The sequence below is a fragment of the Gymnodraco acuticeps genome, unplaced genomic scaffold (assembly GCF_902827175.1).
Source record: "Gymnodraco acuticeps unplaced genomic scaffold, fGymAcu1.1, whole genome shotgun sequence".
NCBI lineage: Eukaryota > Metazoa > Chordata > Actinopteri > Perciformes > Bathydraconidae > Gymnodraco > Gymnodraco acuticeps.
Window position 1 is genome coordinate 1697289 of NW_022990510.1, and position 23857 is coordinate 1721145.

Genomic DNA, 23857 nt, shown 5'->3' on the forward strand with positions numbered 1-23857 from the left:
TAATATCCATCCATCCATCCATCTTCTCCCGCTTATCCGTGGTCGGGTCGCGGGGCCTTCGCCCTCATGCTCGGCCCCCTGAGTTCGCCCGTTGTGTTCTTCGCCCCTCCATGTTTATGTTTATGAAGGATCCCCATTAGCTTTTGCTCTCGACAAAAGCTACTCTTCCTGGGGTCCGACACTTAAAACAATACAACAATAATACAACAATAATACAGCAACATTTAGCTTACTGGCCGACGCCAGCTCCCCGAGTCCTGTCGGCGTACCGGCCGACTCCAGCACCTCGTCTCCTGTTGGCTCTCCAGCCAACGCCAGCTCTCCGAGTCCTGTCGGCGTACCGGTGGACACAAGTCCCCTCTCGAGTCTCTTCTCGAGTCCCCCTCTCGAGTCCCCTCTCGAGTCACCTCTCGAGTTCCCTCGCAAGTCTCTTTTCGAGTCACCTCTCGAGTCACCTCTCGAGTTCCCTCTCGAGTTCCATCTCAAGTCCCTACTCAAGTCCCTACTCTAGTCCCTACTCAAGTGCCGCTGGAGGTTCCGCTGGGGGTCCTGCCAACTCAATGTCCTGTACCGTTGGGGGTCCCGCCGACTACTCTTCTGCCGGGGGTCCTGCCAACCCTGTGTCCTGTCCCGTTGGGGGTCCCGCCGCTGACTCTTCTGCCGGGGGTCCTGCCAACCCTATGTCCTGTGCCGTTGGAGGTTCCACTGGGGGTCCTGCCAGTTCCATATCCTGTCCCGCCGACTACTCTTCTGTCGGGGGTTTTTGTAGCTTTTGTAGCTTTTGCTCTCGACAAAAGCTACTCTTCCTGGGGTCCGACACTTAAAACAATACAACAATAATACAGCAACATTTAGGATATAAGTCCTGACATCATTAACAACATTAAAAACATCACCAATATCATCAACAACATGCGATCAAATTAAATTAGGGCTCACAAGGGTACATGGTCATTAGTAGATGGCCCTTCAATCTCTTCTTGAAAGAGGCTCTGGACTCTATTTCAGTAAGGTAGTTTGGCAATGAGTTCCATTCCTTTATAGCTCTATAAGACACAGAAGAGTTCAGAAGATGTGTCCTGGGTTTAGGGGCCAGTAGATGGCCTGATGTAGCTTGTCTAGTCTTATGGTCATGCTCGTCTCTTGTGTAAACTATTTGATCATAAAAATACAGTGTTTTTTTGCTAAATTGGAATTTTTTTAGAAAAGTGATAACACGAGATTGCAGACGTTTCTCAACTGGAAGCCATGATAGGCTTCTATGCATAACTCCAATATGAGTGCGCTTCGAACAGTGGAGAGCTAGTCTGGCAGCCTTGTTTTGAGCTATTTGTAATTTCTGTAAATGTGTTTTTGCTGCTAATGACCATATGACCGGACAGTACTCAAGATGTGACAAAACCAGACTGAATGACTTGTTTCAAAGTGGTTGGTGTTACATACTTTGTACATTTTCTCACCACAGCTATGCTCCTTCCCATTTTAGTTACGATACTGTCAATTTGCTTTGTCCACCGTAAACCAGAATCAAGAACAATGCCAAGCAACTTAGTCTCGTTTACCTGTTCCACTGGCTGACCAGCCAGTGTCAGGCTTAATTGAGGATTGCTGCTTAACATATGTCTGGATCCGAACACCATTGCTTTTGTTTTTGCAATGTTGAGTACCAGTTTTTCTTTTATCCTTGGGTAATGGGATGACCTTGGCTTCCTTCCAGATCTCGGGGCACATGCCTTGCTCTAACTTTTATTAAAAATGTGACTCAATGGCTTGGATATGTATTTGGCCTTCATTTTGAGCAGTTTACCATCCAAGTTGTCAATCCCAGGTGATTTATCATCGGACAGATGTAAAAGCATATTTTCAACATATTCTTCTGTAACATTGTGGAATTCAAACATGCACTGCTTTTCCCTCATGATACAATCTTTAATGATGTGATGTGACACTGTGTCCTTGACTGCACCCATGGCATTCCTCAGCTTATCTACTTTATTTGTAAAATAATCATTAAAATGATTTGCAATATCTGCTGGCTTGGTAATGAATTTACCCTTGGTTTCTATAAAAGAAGGATGCATGTTTGAGTTCCTCCCCATTATGTTATTCAATATTTTCCATCATTTCTTTCCATCATTCGTAGAATCACTGATTTCCTGCATGTAGTATTCCCTCTTTCTACATTTATTCAATTTGGTTACCGCATTTCTTAGTTTACAGTAATGTTGTTTGTCACATAGAGAACCTGTTCTGTCTGCAGTTTTTTTAGCATCATCTCGTTGGACCATTAAACTTCTCATCTCGTCATTCAACCAAGGTGCACACTTTGACCGGGCAGACCATTTTCTCATAGGAACATGCTGATCGGCAATCCCCATGAAAGACTTCATAAATACTTCCAGTGCTTTTTCTGGGTTTTCCTCATGGCAAACATCAAACCATTGCACATTCTTTACCTCCTCTACAAATTGTTCCCGATTAAACCCCTTATAAGACCTTCTATAATTTATCTTGGAGCCAGCCTTAGGTATTTTGGTCTTGCGTACTGTGAAAGCCAACTGTGAGTGACAACACTTTAGTGCAGTGCTCTGGCCTGTTAGTATACAGTAGATGTGGTAAATGCAGGTCGTTGTAATAGCCCCATGTTTATTTGTAGCCCTTCTGGTTGGTGATGTTATTACCTGAGTCATGTTACACATTTTGGAAGCTAATGCAATCTTGTTCCACATGGGGCATTTCTCATTGAAGGCATTGATATTCAGGTCTCCCATGAAATATATTTCGCTATTACACTCAGCTGTATTATCTACCATTTCACAAATACCATATAGATAGTTTGAATTGGCACTCGGTGGCCTATAACAGCATCCAATTAATATGGGTTTTAAATGTGGCAATTGTATTTGTAACCATAAAGCTTCCATTTCATTAGGTTGTATCGTACTTTAGCTGGAATATGATTTTGTACATAGATCAAAACTCTGCCACCATTCTTATCTCTATCCTTTCTGAACAGATTGTAACCATGCATTGCAACCTCTGAATCATCAACAGATGAGTCCAGGTGTGATTCTGAGATAGCCAGTATGTGTATATTATTTGATTCTACCAAATGGCAGAGTTCATGCACCTTATTCCTCAAACTACACACATTCAAGTGAGCAAGGACTCAGCCTTGCCCCCGGGCCGTCCGCCCGAGACCCCCACAATGAACTCTGCCTTGCCCCCGGGCCGTCCGCCCGAGACCCCTCCTTGGTCTCTGCCTTGCCCCCGGGCCGTCCGCCCGAGCCCCCCTCCTTGGTCTCTGCCTTGCCCCCGGGTCTTCCGCCCGAGACCCCCTCCTTGGTCTCTGCCTTGCCCCCGGGCCGTCCGCCCTCCACCCGTCCTCCAGACCCCCTCCACCCACCCTTTCTTGGCCCTAGTTATGTGGGCTGTGATTTTAGTTTTTTAAGCAGAGGTCAATAATTTGTACGGCCCTCGGAGGATGTTGTAAAAATTGAAAGGAAAAAGGTTCCCCACCCCTGCTGTAAATAATAATAAAAACCCTTGATTTATAACTTAACATCTCTATCTCCTATTGATCTGAGTATGTTATAAAGAACAGTTAATTGAAGCCTTATAGCACAGGCCTTTGTCAGATGGTATATTACGCTGTTTTTTTTCTGCTTTGAATAGTTCTCTCTTTTTTCACCATACCTGTGTTTGCATCACTGGTTATGAGCAGAAATAGCATTAGGCCCCGTTTTCGCTAAGGGGTCATTTCTTGTGAGACTTGTGTTTTGTTTCCGTAAAAAATGGTTTCGTATCGTCAGTTAGCTGAGTTTCTTCCCGTTAGGTGGGTATGACACATTCATAGTTTGTTAAATGTTAAGAAGCACTGAGACACAGTTCCGTGGTTGAAAGAGAGAGGGTTTTATTTTCGGACACTTTGTGAGTCTCCTGACACACCAGGGACACATATATAGAAAAGACACAAAAAGTGCATTTTGCATAATAGGTGACCTTTAAAGTCAGTTTAGAAAACTAAATGAAATGTGCATGATTTATTTCTACCGACACCTTTTTGTCTTTAAAAGGGGCTGAAGAAATTCTAAATACAGTTTACATTCTGGGACTATTTTAAAGAGGACATATTCTGCTAATATTAGGGTTCCTATCAGTATGTAGTGTCTCTACCAGCCACATGTCTCCATGCTTTAATGTTCAAAAAGCTCTTTATTTTTCTCATACTGCCTGTGCTGCAGCACCTCCTTTTCACCCCTCTGTCTGAAACCAGAGCCCAGTCTGCTCTGATTAGTTAGCTGACCTGCTCTGTTGTGATTGGTCAAACCGCTTAGAGAGCCCCTTAGCCTATCACGTGCAATGTGTTGACACACCAGCCAATAGAGGCGCGTGTCAAGTGTTACATAATGATGTCACTATGTTGCTGAAGTAAACAAATGAGTGGAGGGAACACAGGGATTTTAGGGCAACTTTAACTTGGAATAATCCAAATATGTTTGCCCTATTGACTGTTTACCAAGTTTTGTCATTTAATAAAAAATATTCTGAAAAGAGTTGTAATCAGACCTGTGTGTGTGTGTGTGTGTGTGTGTGTGTGTGTGTGTGTGTGTGTGTGTGTGTGTGTGTGTGTGTGTGTGTGTGTGTGTGTGTGTGTGTGTGTGTTTGTGTGTTTGTGTGTGTGTGTGTGTGTGTGTGTGTGGAAACGCTAAATGATCCCCACTTAAGTAACAATAAGTGTGTTTCAGTGCTGCAGGGCGGGGAGGATGGTCCCCGCGCAGGGTCCGAAGCCCACCCTGTATCCATCTCCCTGACAGTAACCTAGACAGAGGAAAACATGGGACATTAGTATGATTGTAAACAAATTATTATGGATACGAGACAGTTACATCCTATCATTAGGGCTGGTCTGAAACCTGTTTACATGTCATTTTTTTTACAGTCAAACACAACTTTACATCCAATTCATTGTTAATATTTTCATTTTTAAAAGAAAGAAAAAAGGCCCCAGTTTTACATCACTTTGCAAGTATCTTAGCGGGGGGGGGGGTTGTTTGATTGATGACTGGGGCATGGAGATGGAATACACTAGCAACACCAGGAACTGTGGTTTGCATTAAAAGGACAGAACATGTTTTGTATGTGAGCTGTAGAAAGAAAAAAAACACAATTTACCAGAAAGTTAGTATTTTTGGGAATAAAATATCTTATTTGAAGATTAGAAAAGTAACAAGAAGGAGACGACAGGGATGGTAAATGACATGCTCAACAAAAAAATGCACTTCTTGCAGAATACAAGTAAATGCTGACTTGTAAAAAATGTAATTGCAGAGGACTGCTGCTGTAAATGCAGAAACCTTAAAGGCCGTGCATCGCAGTGGAAGCTTGACATTATCAGCTGAGAGCTGAATATATTTTCAGTACAGCTCGAGGTGAAATGCCTAATGAAAAGATTTATAATAACATAAGAAAGATAACCTGCATTACAAAAAAATGTTTGGAGAAAAACACAGAAAAAATGATCCGTGATCATGTCATAGAAATTGAATTTGAAAAATGAAGACATTTATAAGTCAGAGATGATGAATTATGAATTTGAGTTTAATTCCGCATTAAGCTGGACCACATGGGACTAAAAGTCAGGCTGACTCTTCCTCTTCCTCAATGCAAATATATGAAAAAGCATTTGGGCTAGACAGGTTTTACTATTACTACAATTGTTTTATTTTTTTACTACAAAATGTTATTCATATATTGTATTCAACACCAAAATGACCAATATTTTATCAATAATGAAATAAATTATGGTATTTTGTTGTTTTCCTTATTGATAATAACGTTTTTTTAAATGATAACCACCACTTGTTATCTGTGCTGAAGGCTGAGTCTGACCTTTGATGGTGACTTGATCTCCATCCCTCAGGAAAGTTCTGGTTTCTCCTCCCCCCAGATCAATGTTCTTAGAGCCCCTCCAGGACAGCTCCAGCATGGAGCCAAAGCTCTCTGGATCCTGATGGAACACAGAAGACACAGAATGAGCTCTGTATGCTAATTGCACATGTACAACACAAGGCTGAGAGGCATCTGGGGCAATAACACATCATCCACACAAGTCAGGTTTTAAAAATAGCTCATTTATTCTTGTGCCACCTGGTCAAAACTATATGTTGGCATATTCAATACAAGAGGTGGAGGTAAGAGGTTAAAAGAGACTGAACGACAATAAATAAAATCAATTAGATAAATTGTGCAAACCTCAGAATACACATGTATGCGTTTTGAGGGTAACTAGAGATCCCTAAAATCCACAGTTCACATAAAAAGATACACCGTTTAAAGAGAATCCATCCTATCTAGTGTTAAGGTGCACTCACAGGTCCACTGATGGTCCCCGAGGCCAGCAGGTCCCCTGGTCTCACGTTGCACCCGGGTCACTGTGTGATGGGTGAGCTGCTGCTTCATGGTCCAGTACATGTACTAGAGACAGAGGAAATATGAGCGAAGAGAGGCAGAGCGTGAGAACAAACATTTTGCTAAAACTGCAACAGGTATTTGAAAGCTGTTGGTTGTGTAGAGGTGTTGTTACTTATTAACCAGGAGTTATTGCAGTGATACAAAATTGACAAGCTAGGCATGGCCCCATTTTACCCAGTTCTGAAAATATTAGTGGGGACTTTAGCAGAGATTGTTGTTATGGATCCTCTTTACCTTTAAAGTTTGTCTTGCAGATGGTTGCTGCATCTGCCCATGTCCCTGTCCTACAAGAGCAAACTTATTTTAAAGGAGACATCCACTTTATCACATATAACAGAAGTTTTGACACCCCCATTCTGGGTTATATTTTCTGGGACACCTCTTCATTAATGCGTGTTTGTGCATTTCCAGCCTAATGAGTATAGGTCCTTTGCATGTGTGTATTTCAGGTGTTCTGTATGTACAGTAACAATGGAGTGAAAGCTGAATTTCCCCTTGTGGGATTAATAAAGTAAGTCTTAGATTTAGAGCAAAAGTAAAATTAGGACTTGACATGACCACGGTATATAGTTTTATTTAGCAAATGGCAGAAAGTACCTTGGTACATTACATCTTGAGGTACTTTTCTTCTACCTCATATTGTACCCCTCCAGCCAAAAAATGACATTTCCTTACAATGAAACTACATGTCTACCTACCAGTGGACAGGTCACTCCGAGGAAAGAAGTCGCGAAGACCAAAATGCAAAGCTCCAGACATTAGAAGACTGAAACGCTCTGTGTACTGTACCTTTAAGTGACACAGATAGGTTAATGTTGAAGGTGAAGGGGTCCGGGTGCTGCAGGTAAGGGGAGGGGCTCTGGATCCTGCAGAAGAGAGGAGCAACAGGGAGAAAGTAGAAAAAGTGAGGAGGGGGAGGCCTTCATTATGGTATGGTCAGTTCCTTTAAATAAAGCAGTGATCTGTCCTACCTGTCCTGTGAAAATGACTGAGGAAACAAACCATGGTTTTATATACGCCAAAAACAAAATTATGTTATTCTCTTTTTTTTTTAACTTAATTTATTATTGAAACTATTTTGCTCCAAATTTTCCAACCTTTCCTCTCCCTCGCGTGTTAAGGCCCCTGACACCAGTGGCGACTGGTCATTAGGGGCAGGTACCCACCTAGTGTCAGCAGCAGTGGTGTAGTGGGGATTTTTTTACTGGGTGGACGGGGCGGGGGGAGACACTATGGACGCGCTCGTGAACTGTCAACGGGGGGGGGGGGGGGGGGGGGGGTACACTGTGTGTAATTTTAATAATAAAAAAATCGCGGTGCCCGGCCGTCAGCGAACCGATCCGGCCTTCTGCGCGACTGTCACTCAATGCGGGACATAGTCTCAACTTTGTGGACGCGGGACAAATAATAAAATGCTGTGTGTGCATACCTGGTCACCACACACACACACACACACACACCAAATCAAGTTGCATAAATGCTTTGAGCTACGTTTTTATTATATTACTGTGAAATCTGCCTATTATGTTTTTCGTCATTATTACAACAAATACACACTTGCAATTGATAACACTGGCAATGGTTTTATTAGACTATTAAAAACAAATATCATGCTTCAAATAAGTGGGGGTACGGCGTACCCCCGCGTCCAACGCCCACTACACCACTGGTCAGCAGAAAGTATTAAAATAATAATTACAAAAAAATGCAAAAAATAATACATCTTAAAATATATTTTAAGATCATGTTTAATCATCTGATTCGTTGCTGTTTTAGACTGTGTTCTTCTAATTAGTTTCTACAGTGTGTGCTTATTGAGTCGTTTTGAGCCATGTGGGGGCAAGCCCCAATCTAGCCCCTCCCTCTCACTGTCTAAGTGAACGTGTACTGTAAAAACTACACTGCACATGCTCAGAGTCTTTTTCTATTCAATGTGTGTTTGTTAATGTGTGGTGTGTTGAGAGGTGGGGGAGTTAGTGTAAGTCCTGGGGTACCCTGTACATTTCTCATCACGTAGATAACTAATGTTTAGACACACTAGATTAGCGGATTGTTGCCACCCCTGTATTTGTTTTTCAGCCAGCTCTGAGTAGTTTAGGTTAGTGCGGGTTTTTGTTGAGTTTTGGTTTCAAAGGATAGATGGTAGAGATAGGCCTGGTTTTGTTATGCTTGTTTCTTTTGTTTTGCTCAATCTCCTTGACTCCTCCTCACACAAAGCTATTTCTGTTAAACTTATGTTCAATGAGGGCTTAAGAAATAAACCTTTTGACAACCTTTACTCTGACTCCCTCATAATTATTGGTTGTTGTATGTTATTGTCTCCAGGTCCTCTAGACCTTAGTGGGGACGTAACACCCGCGAAAAGTGTAGTGTGTGAAAGAGGAGAACGAGGAGAGTGGTGGGCCCAATCCCAAACCACGCCACGCCCTAACACACTACCCTCCGTTCTGCGCGGAAGTCCGCCCACATTAAGTGCTGTTTCCAAACCAACGAGTGTGGAGGGGCAGTGGGCTATCAAGCCACCAAACAGCAAGTCTACATAGTTCATACTGGGTAGTTTATTTAGTTTATAAAAAAAAATATCCGCTGATTTACAGACGTTTCTTTCCCAATGTTAGTCAATTGGGGAAAAGTCCTTTTCTCTGGGCCCAATGACGTCACGGACTGATATGGAAATTGTAGTACCGCCATTTGGACACACGAATATATTTATCAGAGTCCGGCGCACTTCCTGGGGGCTTGGTGCTGACTGGAAAACCCGGCTCTACCTGACCGGAGTCAACGCTGTGTGGTGTCCGTCAGGAAAACACGCCGTTTACAAATAGTTCCAGAAAACATCCACTGATAAACTTGCGATGTTAACAACCTCATGATAACCTCTTTTTTTTTTTAACACCCCCCAGGATAGCCATTGCACCCCCTAAGCACCCCCAAGAAATGTATGTGTTCATAATTTGAAAAAGGATTGATTTGAAAATAATATGCTACAGTACTAGTAGCCTAACTTCTGGGTCTCTGTGTTTCATTCAAGCTCTGCTCTGTGTGTGTGTGGCACAAGCCATTTGTGTGCGTTCGCGAGGGAGAGAAAGAGAGCGCGCACTGGTACCAGGAGATCGTTGTGGTTAGCATCTGGTGCTAGCTACACTAACGGATATAATGAGCTTTTTCAACAACAAGGTGGAGGGAGAACTCTCTTCTGTCAGACTGAGAGTCTCAGATAACCTCATCTCAGGTGAAGTAAAGGACTCTGTGTTTAGATAGTTAACTTTAGTCTAAGTTATCTCACTGGGTCTGAGGTTTGGTCACAATTAATGTAATAAGTATTTCTGAGGCACACAAACGTGTGCCTCAGAAATAATATATGATCATTATAAGTATAAAAAAACAAGAGCATAAATTAAAAACAGGTATGAAATACTATATGACAGTAAAACAAGAATACAGTTTAAAAGGAGTGATTTGTAAAATATCCATAAAGAAATAGAACATCTGTTTACAGTTCTGTTGAGAGGTATCCATAGATCTCTTGATTTTGCTCTCAAAGTAAAAATCTTCCCGGGGGAGCATGCCCCCGGACCCCCCTAGAGAAGTGGTTCCCAGCCTGGGGGGCGCCAAAGATCGCAGGGGGGGCGCCAAGCCTCAGATGATTTGAGGCCAAATATCATATTTAGACTTTTTTTTTTTCTTTTTTTTTTTTCCTTTCAAACAAATCATGTAAAGCAATACATGATTGTCACTAAAAAGCCCTCGCTCTCTACATTACAATAAAACACGAAAAATAATTGATTTATTCATTTGAATAAAAATTCAAGTTAGTAGCTAATAAAAGGCATAAGACAAATGTATAATTCTTTCTTTAATGAGAAATGTTATTCTTCTTCCCGTAAAGTGTCCAAACCAGGCTTTTCTGGATAAGCGCATCTTTAAAAAACATAGTCATTGTCCATGCCGGTTTCAGTTGGATTATTTGTCACAGTTGCTCCGATCAGATCGTTCTCCTCCATTTTGTAGATTATTTACGACTTTTGAATCCACATAAACACATCGGCAAAATCCGGCTTACTTTAAGCGTGTGTTTTAAAAGTTTAATCCCTTTGTGAATTGTTTCCACTTCCGCGCCGTCCTTTAATTTCTTCATACAGCGGGAATCCAAATGAATGAATCCTGAGTCCAATAACCATCAAAGTCACTCCAATAGTGCTCCTTAATTACGCTTTCATCCTCCTTTAACACAATACTACACATTCATCCAGTTTGTGACAGTAGTTGTAGCATTTTGAGACTTTTAAACTTGAATTACCGCTGTGTGTGTGTGTGTGTGTGTGTGTGTGTGTGTGTGTGTGTGTGTGTGTGTGTGTGTGTGTGTGTGTGTGTGTGTGGTGTGTGTGTGTGTGTGTGGTGTGTGTGTCGCAACTTCCAACCGGAGTCATTTGGGGGGGGCTCTTGGGAAAAAAGGTTGGGAACCACTGCCGTAGAGGATGTTAGGTCCACCCCCCACTTGTAAAAACACAATTAAGATGTTTGGAGTTTTAATGTAGTTATTAATTTTTTGTCTAGGACATGCTGATTTGAAACCGTTGTTACATACAGTTACGGCATTTCCCGTTTCTGCCGGAGAGAGGGGAGTTTGTCCCAAAGTTTGCCACTGTATTTACTCCCTCCATCTGACAGGAGGGAGCCTCGTTGAGCTGCGAGTGTCACTCCACGGAGTTCACTCCGTCACGGAGGGGAGTGTGTAGGGGTAGGGCGTAGGGCGTGGTTTGGGATTGGGCCGTGCAGTGACGCATCCTAAAACCCGGAAGTAAGCTGCGCACGGGTTCCCTCGACAAAAAAGCAATGAGATTTCTCCATAGGATTTTAGAAAATAGCTCGAAATAAGGTCTGTGGAAAACGTTTTTGTTCTGCCGGATAATATCCAGATGTCTACCCTACTTTTATAATTTTCGAATCATAAATCTAATCAATTAAATGCATGAATCGACTTTGAAACTAGAGGAAGATAAGGAGGACTCTACAAAAAAGTAATAGAGATTTTTTGTCCAGAAGGATAGGCAAATGGATTTAATCTTCAAGTCAAGGTAAAACCACAATTTTATTGAAAATGGGATCTTACTAAGAGAGAACAATCCAATATTGAAATGATAAAATTACATTTGTTGGGTATCCTTTTGTTGAAGTGTCTGTTTAAAATTAATCGAAAGCATCAGACTAAAAAAGCTTTTGAAAATAATAGATTTATTTTGCCGACAGTCTCCCGATGTGGAATCGGGAATCGGAAGGTGTCGGCACGGCCGAAAAGACACGACGGTGCTGGACACACCAATCTGAGTAGGGCGACAGGACGTTCTTTCGACGGCCAGACATCTTTCGACGGCTCAAATCGGCCCGGTGTGTCCGGGCCTTTAGAGATCACAGAAATGTAAACTTTGAATGAGCAGCAAATATTTCTGAAACCGTATGAGCTAATAAAGTCCAGGGGTTTATAATAAATAAATCATGCCTACTAGTGTGCTGACTCAGCAGAAATACAATTAAATTAAAAAAAGAAGTTGATGTACAGTACAGGGGCATAGGCCTACATATTTGAAAGCATTACAGAATTCCTGAAAGCCGTTGCACATTTTAGATTTTGAATTGAAAACCTAGAGCCTGAATTTTTTGTTTTTCCTTGAAATAAATAAAGTCTTTGACACCATAAATTGTCCAAAGGCATATATGTTCATAAGGAGAGTCAACCCCAGCGTTGAAACACACCGACTCCCTTGCCTTGATGTCACCTTTCTACACCTTGGCTGACACAATGCCCCAGCTTTAATAAAGAAAGCCCCAATATCTGATGTTGGTCCAGAGAGGCAAACCAAATGTCTCTAATGTGGAGGACCATGGAGGAGATGTTGTCCACACACCATCAGAGCCATGGGCGTCGCAGGGCCATTATATGAGGGTGGGACAAGTCCCCCCACCTTTTAAAAAGATTAGTGTTAGACCAGTGGCTTGAATTGGGCCGGTACTCTCACCGGTACCAGAGATGGGGTCGTTACTAAAAAAAAGTAATATATTACCTATACTTTAAAAAAAAGTAATATATTACACTACTTTCGTTACTCTCTACATAAAGTAACTCGTTACTTTACTCGCAGGGCCGACCCGCCCCTCCCTACAGGCAGATCACGCAGACTGCGGCGCACCTACAGTGTAAAGCGCGCCACAGTTTGTGCCTCTGCGAGACTCCACTTGCAACCCCCAATTACTATTGCAATAAGGAAGATATAACACAAGTCTTTCTTTTTATATGCTCTTTAATAAAATAGGCTACCAGCCTACCACAACAAGCTCACAGTCTGTGAAACTTAAAGAACATTTCAAGAGAACAATTGTAATAACGGAACAAGTGGGCCATATCAATGTGATGTGACACTTGGCAAAATAAACAAATAATTTACAAATAAATAGCCTGTATAAAACAAAATAAGAGGTTGGCCGTTGATAACACACAGTAAATACACAAATATTGACTGCCTCAACAAAAAAAAGGCCTATTAACAAATAGCCTAAAGGCTAATGAAAAAACAACCTAAAGATGAGCTTCATTAATTGAACAGTAAGCTAAAAAATATACAATATAGTCAACATGGCCTTTTAACATCATTAATAACAATCACAAGCGAAAATAGGCCAAAGTGGCATTGGCTGTGAACATAGGCCACACTCCCTCTCATGATCTCAGACTGAACACTTCACTTATTTGATGTGTTTGTCACTGAAGCAGAGGTTATAACGTATTAGGAGGAGTCTCTCAAATAGTTTATCGGATAACCGATTTCTTCTTGGTGTTAGCACAAGACTGCCTAGGCTGAAAAGCCTCTCAACCGGCGCACTCGATGGGGTAGCGGTGTTGTATTTCAGGAAGATGCGCTTTATATTAGGGAAACGGCTCAAGACTGCCAGCTCTGACCCTGACTTAAAATAGTCAATGACTTCTGTCTCAGAGTTTAAGGAAGCTGTATCTCCCTCCATCTCATCGAAGGCAAAGAAATCCTTCTCAGCGGACGTGCTGTAGGAGGCGGCAGATTCCTGAGACGCACCCGGCTCCACACCACCGGGTGCAGAACGACACTCTGCAGTCAGCAGCGCCCGCGCAGCTTCCCTCCTTCCCTCCTCCATAAACCATCGCACTTTAAACTTTGGCAACGTCACAGCGGCAAGAAGGGCATCTCTGCTGTCAAGCACGGGTGCAAACCGTCTCTTGATGGCCTACGATAGAAATATTGGATAAGATGGATAGGTCAGCTAGGTAGGCTACACTGTAACTTGAGAGGCCTATAGCTAAACAAAATCGCAGATTGCATGCAGGCAGCTGTTTGAGGGAATACGCTCCTATTTATCATCATCATCACCAGGCAGCAACATATTTCCATATCACACGTAGGCTACATCAAGTCATCACACTTAAAAGTGTGCAGCACATTCCCATGAGCCTAATTTAGGATTACATTTAAAACAGCCTAATGGGATAGTGTTTGGTGAAAACTAAGTGCAAGTGTCATGTAGCCTAGTTAACATAAATCTGCAGCTTCACAAAAAAACATCCATGCATTCTGATATTTCAAATCTTATGTTCGGCTTACCGTTACTATGGCATCTGGCAGACCTGCTGTCATTCGGGAAAGCCCAGTTTGTAGAGCCAATGTCCTAGACATCAGCATTTCCAACGTTGGTAGAAGACAGCCGTAGTAGCAGTTGTCTTCCCCTTGCAGAATATCCAACGCCACTGTGAGTGGTTTCAGGACGGTACAGTATTCCTTGAGGAATTGATGCTCCCGTTCAGTGAGGGCTTTAATACCCAGTCGGCTACAGAGAGTATTTAACTCTGGGATGGGGATGTCAGTGATGCGGGATAGGGCATCATGGAATGAATTCCATCTTGTTGATGTCGGCACGATAAGTTTCCTTCTGCACGTATCCTCGACGAGATCAGATGCCACGGTAGAACGGCTTGCTTTAGTCCAAAGGGCAGAACACTTTCCAGTGGCACTTCTGTAAACCGATTTGGACTCGGTGTTTGATGTAAGCCATTTTTCAACATCATTGCCTGAAATTAATTTAGTGTGTGTGACGCACACCTCAAGTGTGGAGGTAGAGAAAACTGTCCTTGTTCTAGGTTGCTAGACAGCACTTCTCCAACATCTGTGAAAGCTACACCCTGATCTACTTCATCATTCCCTCGTCAGAATCTGATGCTGGATGCTGCTGCTCATACACCTTGAAAGCCTTGACAAAATTGGATCCATTGTCCGTGACAGTGGCGGTGACTTTGTGTGAAAGTCCAACTTTGAATGAATTTGTTCAATTTCACTAGCAATAACGTCATATGTGTGTCGTCCTTTAATCCTTTTGCAAGCAATTGCGGCTTTCTCACGATGGAAATCGCGTGGGTCAATCCAGTGTGCTGTCATTCCCAAAAAACTTTTATTGTGGCTAGTCCAGATGTCAGCAGTGGTAGACACAAATTCTAAAGTTTCAAATGTTCTCTTTAGTTCAGTTTCCATTGTCGCATATGACTGATCCAGATAGCTCCTGAATGTTTTCCTGTCTGACCGTGGCTGTCCTCTGTCTCCTGTTACCTGTATTTTGTGCAGTATATCTCTGAACGATGGTGATTCCACTGTGCAAATGGGCAACATTTCCTCGACTATGAAGGATGCTACAAGCCTGTCCATCTCTGCTTTGGTTACCGGTCCTCCAAATTCTAATTTTTGCTGCTTCGAGTCGTCGGCAGCGCACTCACAACATCCTGGGTTCGGGGGTCCTTAGCTATTAGCTTCACCTTAGCATGTGCTCTTTGCAGGTGCTTGTTTAGGTTTGACGTGGTGTTTCAGCCGTGGATAAAAGCTTCTGGCCTGGACACAGTTTGCACCTCACCGTCACATTCCTGTCTAGTCTTCGGACGAACTCAAAATAATGGGCATACCTCCACCCCTCGAAAGATATCGCTAACTCTGCTCTGACTCAGCCATGTTTATGCAGCACTGCACGTGGAGATGTGGACGCGCAAGTCGCGGTCGCGGAGATTACGTACATATAAACCTGCGGCGGAAACCCCTCTTGTCTGTCAGAGTGATGACTGATTTTATAAAAGTAACGAAGTAACGCGTGTCGGGGCAATGTTAGTAACTGTAGTGTGATTACTTAATTATAAAACGCGTTACACTACTCGTTACTGACAAAAGTAATATTATTAAAGTAACGCGTTACACCCAACTCTGACCGGTACGCAGTACCGGCACTTCTTATTTTACCCATGTGGTACCGGCACTTCTTACTGAGCAAGGTGCCGGTACTCAGCAAGGTGCCGGTACTCAGCAAGGTGCCGGTACTCAATAAAATGCCGGTACTCAGCCGCCGGCAGCATCTCATGATGCATCTCATGACGCATCTCATGACGCATCTATAGCTGCAGCGATAGACTAGAGCAGAAAAGACATCACATAATGTTAGCATTTTCGAAAATGTTAGCGTGGCTTAATAATAGTGCGAAAAGACAGCGGTTGTCGCCGGACAAGGATTCCCTCTCTCCTTTCCTGCTGAAAGATGGTGAGTGTACTCGAGGAGTCATTTAACCAGCCACCAGTAGGAGTCAGGCTTTACTTTCTTTTATATCCATAAAGAAAAAGTAAATCTGCTTACAGTTCTGTTTCATATGGATGTTGAGAGGTATCCATATATCTCTTCATGTTGCTCTCAAAGTGCATGATGCATTTAACTTCAATATTTAAAAACAAATCTTCCGGGGGAGCATGCCCCCGGACCCCCCTAGAGGGTGTCAGGTCCACTCCCCACTTGTAAAAATAGCACTTTACCACTGCACCCCCTCTAATCTCAGATGCACCCTGAGTCATTTTGTTTAAGTACAGTGAGCCTTTCTAAAATATACAGTAAAGAGACAAACCCACCAGCATTAGGATATAATATGACTTTGAGCCAAATACTTGTTTTTGGGCTGTATAAATAAATGTACTTGAAACAGTTGCTGATTTAGAGTACTGGCACCTTTTTTATTCCAATTCAAGCACTGGTTTAGACCCCCCCACTTTTACCATGTGGAAAGTCCGTGAATCGGTCTATCCACTCGCCGCACTTTGTAGAGCGCTGTGTCAGTGCTTCATTATCAAATCCATTCCACTTGCTTATTGTGAGAATGCCCAAATCAATTAAACTCCGTACCATGTTTTCACTGCTACTTTGTACCAAGGCAGATTCTCAGAGCCGTACACATGCGCTGTATACACATGCTGCGTTTTTTGCGTAGCTGTGTCTTTAGTTGTAAGCCCAGTGGCGATCTGTTCACCTGTCATATCATACAATAAGCCACCGAAAATAATAGGATAAAGCATTAAAAGTTATTCTGGGTCTTTGTGTGTCATTCAAGCTCGGCTGTGTGTGTGGCACGACGAGCGCATTTTGTGTGAGCGAGAGAGAGAGTGAACGAGAGAGCGCTAACGTACATAAGGAGTTGTTTCTACAACAAGGAGGAGGAGAGCTCTCTCCTGTCAGACACATCTTATAACGTCAGCTCAGGGAGGTAAAGGACTGAGTGTTTACTTAGATCGTTGACTTTAGTCTAAATTATCTCATGGAAACAAGTATTTCCAAGGCACACCTTTCATTTTTAAAAACAAGAGAATAACAGGTATGAAATAATTCCAACTCATACATAGGACAGTAAAACAAAAATACAGTTTAAAAGGAGAGTGATTTGTAAAATATGCATAAAGAAAAGTAAGTCTGTTTTAAACAGTACTGTTTCACATGGGTGTTGTTGAGAGATGTATCCATAGATTTAGTCCCTAATGTTGCTCTCAAAGTGCACCAGATAGATGCATTTAACTTCCCGGAGCATGCCCCCGGACCCCCCTAGAGGAGGTGAGGTCCACCACCTGCCCACACCCCCCGTCAAATTGTCCCACCCACATTGAGGATGCTTCCTACTCCCATTATCAGAGCAGTTACAGGACCGCGGTGGCTGACCTGGATGGCGTTGGGCTCTGCGAAGGGTAACAGCGCCTCCATGGGGATGATCCAGGGGGGAAATGGTTGTTCCAAAGTTCTTCCCCAGGAAAGGGACCGAGAGGAACATACTCCTCCACGCCTGGATGTCCCTGGCTGAGAATAAACATGAATATAACTGCAGGATAGAACACACATTCATGTGTGGATCTGCAGCCTCAGGATAACTGATACATCTAACGGGATTACATAATCAGGATACAGTAAAAGGTAACTGTATTCCCTGTGTAATCCTGTATTGAAAATGATGGATTACTAGCAGGATAACAGTGTTATTAAAACCTAAAAAGATTGTCTAGTGTTTGTTGTAAAAGGATCAGATGTTATCTCTTCTCTGTAAGCTGTACTGTTCTGTGGGATAATACTTTAAGTGTGAATCTATACGCCTACTGCCTGAATCTGCTTTATGGTTTTCACTTTCTTTGTTCATTTGTTCTGTTTTTAATTCAGTAGGTGAACCTATATCAGGGGTGCCCAACCTTTTTTGAACCGAGAGCTACTTTTAAAGTTGCCAGTCTGCCGAGATCTACCAATCCAAATAGAGAGGCGTAGCCATCACTGACAGCCTACTACCAGGTAAATACACCCTTCTACTTGTATAAAACTGGCCTTTGTACGATTAATACTCCATAAAATACTGCAGATCCTTTTCTTACCTCTTTCTAATCTACACACATACAAGTATTTAACTGAAGTTACACAACAGTGTTGTTGATACAGAGTTGGAGTTTATTCACACGTCACAAACTACAGTGGGTAATGTTTTCAAGAAACATTGAACAGTGCTGCCACATATGACACATAAAACAAGAAAATACTCTGAACCCATTCTTTGCCATTATATAAAAACAGTGTTGCTACAAAAGTATAAATTAGGCGTACTAATAAGACAACTCAGATCTGAAGCTACACAGGAATCTGCTGCCAAAGTGCAATAAAAAAGACAACATTAATGGAATCGAACCATTTTTTTTGTTGCATTTTAGTAGATTATAAAAAGAAATGCCTTTAAAATAGGATGCAAGCAACACTAGTTTCTTAACCTGAATTGATAATAGACTATAATCAATTTAAACAACAGATCTTAATGTTTGCATTCTTATACCATTGTGTACAATAATTATAATGAATAAGTTCAAACAAACTAAAACTTACAGCTGATTAATAACGGTATCTAACTTGAGTTTTTATTATATCAAAAACCTGTTATTTTTACTGTCCCCCAAAAGCGCGTCGGCAGCCTCCAGGAATGCTTCTTTCACAACTTCGCCGTCTTTGAAAGACTTCATGTGTTTCGCAAGAACGTGACTAACACGATAAGATGCTATGGTAGCAGCCTTGCTCTTGTTGTTGGGCCTGGTGAAAATGGACTGCTGTGCATTTAGCTGTCCTTTCAGGCCCCTCCCCTTTTGGGAGCGTAGGGCAGAATTAGGAGGGAATTCCGTCTCGTAGCGTTTGTGCACTGTTTTGAAATGCCGCTCCTAAATTACCCTTCTTCGATAAGGCCACGCTCGCATTGCAGATGAGACAGATGGACTTTGAATTGGAATAGATACAAAAATAATCATCCTCCCACTCGGAGTGAAAATTATATATTTTGGGCTTTTTTGCTTTTTTACTGTCACTCCTGTTGACACGGACAACAACGTCAGCGAAAATAGTGCACTGCCCACCAGCCACGCCCCGACACATGGGGTCACGCCGGCCAATCACAAAGCTTTGATGCGTTCAAGTGCATTATTCTGGCACAGGAACATTATGTTACAGGACATTAATGATAAAACAGAATGTTGTTGTTCTATTTTTAGACACATCTCGCGATCGACTGGGAATCTCCTCGCGATCGACCGGTCGATCGCGATCGACTGGTTGGGCACCCCTGACCTATATGTTCATAAAAAAACATATATTTTGATAGCTAAATAAGTAAGAATACATTTTTGTATGTGAAATTAGTCATTGTAACTCTCCTAACCATGCATATTGGAGAAGCAATTTCAAGTAAGGATTTCTCTGATTATATTAATATTTTCTTGCAATGCCAGTTTAAATGAACTACTGATGGCTACATTATGCTGGGAGTGAAGGGGTGGGGGGGTATTAGAGACAATGACAGTCAGAGAGTGCCAGCCCCGTGCATGTCTCTCCAGATCTGAATCAATAATACATACACCTACTAATATTTTGATGAGGACTGCCATTATATCTAAAATCATTTCCATCAGACTATATCTGCAGTGGCAGCCCCATGTATAATGAAGATCTGCATTAAGGAACAAGTGTGCTTCTAAGTGAAACGTCACTGCTGATTACAGTGTTGGTTTGGATGCGTATAAGCAGCTCTATCACTGATTTAGAACTATCTGACAAACTTTCTCAGAAATATCAGCTTTCCATCATCATGTTCAATGACTGTAAAGCCTATCATTATAACAAAGGGCGGCCTTGATGTGTCAGGGAACCATAGCTACAAGCACACACGGAGGATGTTTGATTTGTTGTGCAGAGGCTCACCGCTCCAGTCGTTCATGAGCACCATGCCGAAGATGTGTTCATGGGCTTTCTCGATGGGGATTGGCTCCCCCAGCTGATTCCCTCCTCCAACAAAGAAGGCCTATCAGAGTAAGGAAGAAATATAATGGCAATGAAATACTGACTTTGTGTGAAAGGGCCCATGTCATGCTTTTCCGGTTATTACCCGTCCCCTTTTATGAAGGTTTTTATGCATGTAAACGGTCTGCAGTCACAAACCCTCAAAGTACACCCTGTAGCGAGTAAAACTCTAACACAGAAAGACCTGTCTATGCTGCCCCAGAACGCCTCGTTGGAGATTTCTCTTTTTCCATTGTTTTCTTCCTGGGTACAGTGACGTGCCCATACCCAAATGGACCCATTGACCAAATAGACCAATCCCTGGAGCCGTTACATTAAGGCCGTGGATTGGTCCAAAAGGACCAATCCGCGGACTTCGTCACAAACACACACTCAATCTTTTCTCAGCTGCAGCTCTGCCGATTTCTCCTCCCTGAGACGGCGGGACGCGGCGAGGCTGTGAGTCGGTGTGTGAGCACACACACACCGACTCACAGCCAGGCTGCGGGTGTGTGTGTGTGTGTTCGGGCTGGGTTTCGCTGTGTCTCGCAGACGGCCACTGGGCTCATAGGGAGGGGGGGCAGGATCTCCAACAAGCCATGTAGGACAGAGAGTGAATACACATACTATACAGAGATGCTGTATGAGAAACCAATGTGATTTTGGAATATTTCACAGTATGAATCTATTTTAGTTTACCTCAACAATGGAATTATGTTCAGTAGAAATGGCCATGACATGGGACCTTTAAAATCACAAAAGCTGACAAAAGGCTAGAGAGAAGGGAAACCTTGGTTTATCCTAGGGCTGCTCGATTATGGCAAAAATCATAATCACGATTATTTTGGTCGATAATTGATATCACGATTATTAAAAGCAATTATCCATTTACTGACTTAAAAAAAATGTGAACACTGTTTTTAACAGTTGATTACCCTGAACTTTAAGTATAATTAAATTGAAAAACCAATACAAAAAATAAAATTAAAAAGAATAATCGTTTTATTTCGATGACGTTGTTTTCGTAATCGTTGCAAGCAAAAATCGTAATCGAGATTAAAATACGATTAATTGCACAGCCCTAGCTTATCCCCAGGGAATTTGGATTTTGAAGTACTCACCATCTCCAGCTCGATGTCCAGCTGCTTAGACGGGCCAAACACTGGAGGCTTTGCTGAGAGGAAAAGGAAACATGCAGTAAGATGTGCAGCTCTGTGTATATGTCGATCAGGGCAAACCATTCCATCTATGGGCCAAGGCTGCATTCATTGAAAAAGCAATAAAAAGTATGTTCTGTTTGAGACACATTTGTATAGTTTAAATCCATAATAATGTAAACAAAGATGAAATATAGAAGGTGTATAATACATGAAATAACAAAATAATTTTCACAGGAAAGGAGCGACCAGTGGAGTCACAAGCAGCGAATAAAGAGGGACCACAAAGAGTGGAGGACAGAGAAATAAAATCATGCGTATGAACATGGTTGGCAGTCGAATTTTAAAAGGATAAAAAAAGTGTGAAGAAAAATAAACAGTGCAGTACTCTTCTAGGGTTTGCAAAGATGTAATAACAAGTCTTAAACTTGTATCTGTAACATGCTCATCTCTGGTGATTTGTTGAGTGGACTCTGTGTTTTCTGTCAGCTGTGGGGATCTTACTCTGGTCCGGCCTCATCTGGCCGGAGGGCCGGCGGATGGGGGTCCGAGAAACGACCACTGAGGAGGCCCTGCCGTGGTACCCCACCGGGAGCCTCAGCCTGCAGACCCAGGATCAGTGTTAGCATGACGGGAGCACAGGGAAATACAGCACAGGCAGCTAATGGGCCGCTGGGCCTAGATCAGATAACGTAAAATACATATATAATATTTTGTCACAGCAGTATGTAGCCAAAGAATGGCACATTAATTAAAAATTAAGTTAAACTAATAAAAGCAGTAAATATCTATATATCAACAGTGAAAAATGTATACTAATAAAGTATCTCAATTAAATGCACAATATTAATACACAGGTGGAAGCCAGTGTAACTGTGATAGGCCAGCCTAAAACTAACTAAATGTATTCAGAATATACTATTAACATTATAAGCGAGCTAAGTCAGTACAGTATTACATTCACATTCATTCACTCGGTCGTGAGAGGACGCTGGCGCTGACTGTTCGCCGCTTCTCTGTCCGAAAATCTCGTCTTTCTTTGTGTTAATCTAAGAGTTTCTGACCACGTTTTACTGCTATAGTTTTCTAACTCTTCTGTGGCTTTTGTGTTCTGATCTGGACACATTTGTTACACCCGATTGCCACTTTTGACGGACACTCTGGTTTTCTACCCTGCTACACCTGCCATTGTAGCCCACCTGCTAACGCTGCTCCATCCATCCATCAAATAACCAGCCCCATTCTTCGTCCTGCCCCTCCCCGTGGGTCCTGACCAGTGTTGGGCAAGTTACTTCCAAAATGTAATATATTACATATTACTTATTACTCTCTTTTGAAAGTAATAAGTTACATTACAATATTACTGTTTCTGAAATGTAATGAGTTACACTACTTTTTAGTTACTTTCACCAAAATAACCTCAAAAGATTGGCTAGGTATTTTAAATGCTGAAATGTAGTTTAGTGCAGCTCATTATACATCCAGTGAAGGACGATGTGGTATAGCATAACAACTGTGTAGGCCCTTAAGGCTACTAACAACTTGTATTAACGGCTTAGTTGAATACTCGATTCTGATTGTAAATTCTTAACATGTGACACATTGTTAATACAGCAGTACAGTCCACTGTCAAGGACTATAATGAAGGTTGCTAAGGAGGATCAAAAGAGAAAGGAAAAGAGGTTAAAAGACGGAGCACTGGACGTCAGATAAATCACCAGAAGAAGGCAGACAGGAAGTAAACAATAACAGGACACAGAATGGGCTCTGTAGTGTGTTTAGTATATGGCCGTGTACAGGCCCAGTTCCAGAACAAAATGACTCAGGGTGCCTCTGAGGTTACAGGGGGCGCAGCAGTAGCAGGTTTACATGAGCAATAGTGGCCGGCAACAGCAATGAAAAATAGCATTGATGGTCCACAATGAACAGATTATGGCATTTGTTATGTTTTGAAACCAAGCAAGTGAGAACATTTCAAGTGAGTTAAAAGTGCAATCCTGAAATATTTCATATAGTCCAAAGTGGACTATGGCAAAGAAAAGCACAACAGCTTCAAAACTGTACTGATAAAACAAATGAGAACATATTGTAAATCAAGGCACATTATTTGAACCAGCTCATGGTTTGAAATGGCCAGTGGCGACTGGTCATTAGGGGCAGGTGGGGCACAGCCCCACCTAGTGTCAGCAGAAAGTATTAAAGTAATGATTACAAAAAAATGCAAAAAATTAATTAAAAAATATATAAATATATTTTAAGATCATGTTTTTCATCTGATTCGTCTGTACATTGCTGTTTTAGTCTGTGTTCTTCTAATTAGTGTCTACAGTGTGTGCCTATTGAGCTGTTTTGAGCCATGTGGGACAAAACCCGATCCTGCCCCTCCCTCTCCCTGTTTAAGTCAATGGTGACTGTAAAAACTACACTGCGCATGCTCAGAGTATTGTCCTATTTAATGTGTGTGGCAAAAAAATAATGACCATAGGGGCATAGTGCTGCCATCCCCACCATACGTCATCTCACATAATTCAGAGCTGATTGGCTGTAAGTACGTGTGCCGCGAAAAG

The 23857-nt window shown here is 42.2% G+C and overlaps 1 protein-coding gene across 1 annotated transcript; it reads right to left on the minus strand.

Moving 5' to 3' along the window:
* Positions 1-3896: 3896 nt before the first annotated feature.
* On the minus strand, positions 3897-21892 carry LOC117553166 (fumarylacetoacetase-like; the record flags this gene model as incomplete). The annotated part of the gene is given in 12 exon segments (XM_034226995.1): positions 3897-4821; positions 5893-6010; positions 6375-6428; positions 6430-6479; positions 6712-6753; positions 7264-7324; positions 7326-7340; positions 17503-17559; positions 17561-17637; positions 20056-20155; positions 21255-21307; positions 21795-21892. Coding segments are annotated over 12 exon segments (802 nt in total), but the record flags the coding sequence as incomplete, so codon positions are not given.
* Positions 21893-23857: the final 1965 nt, after the last annotated feature.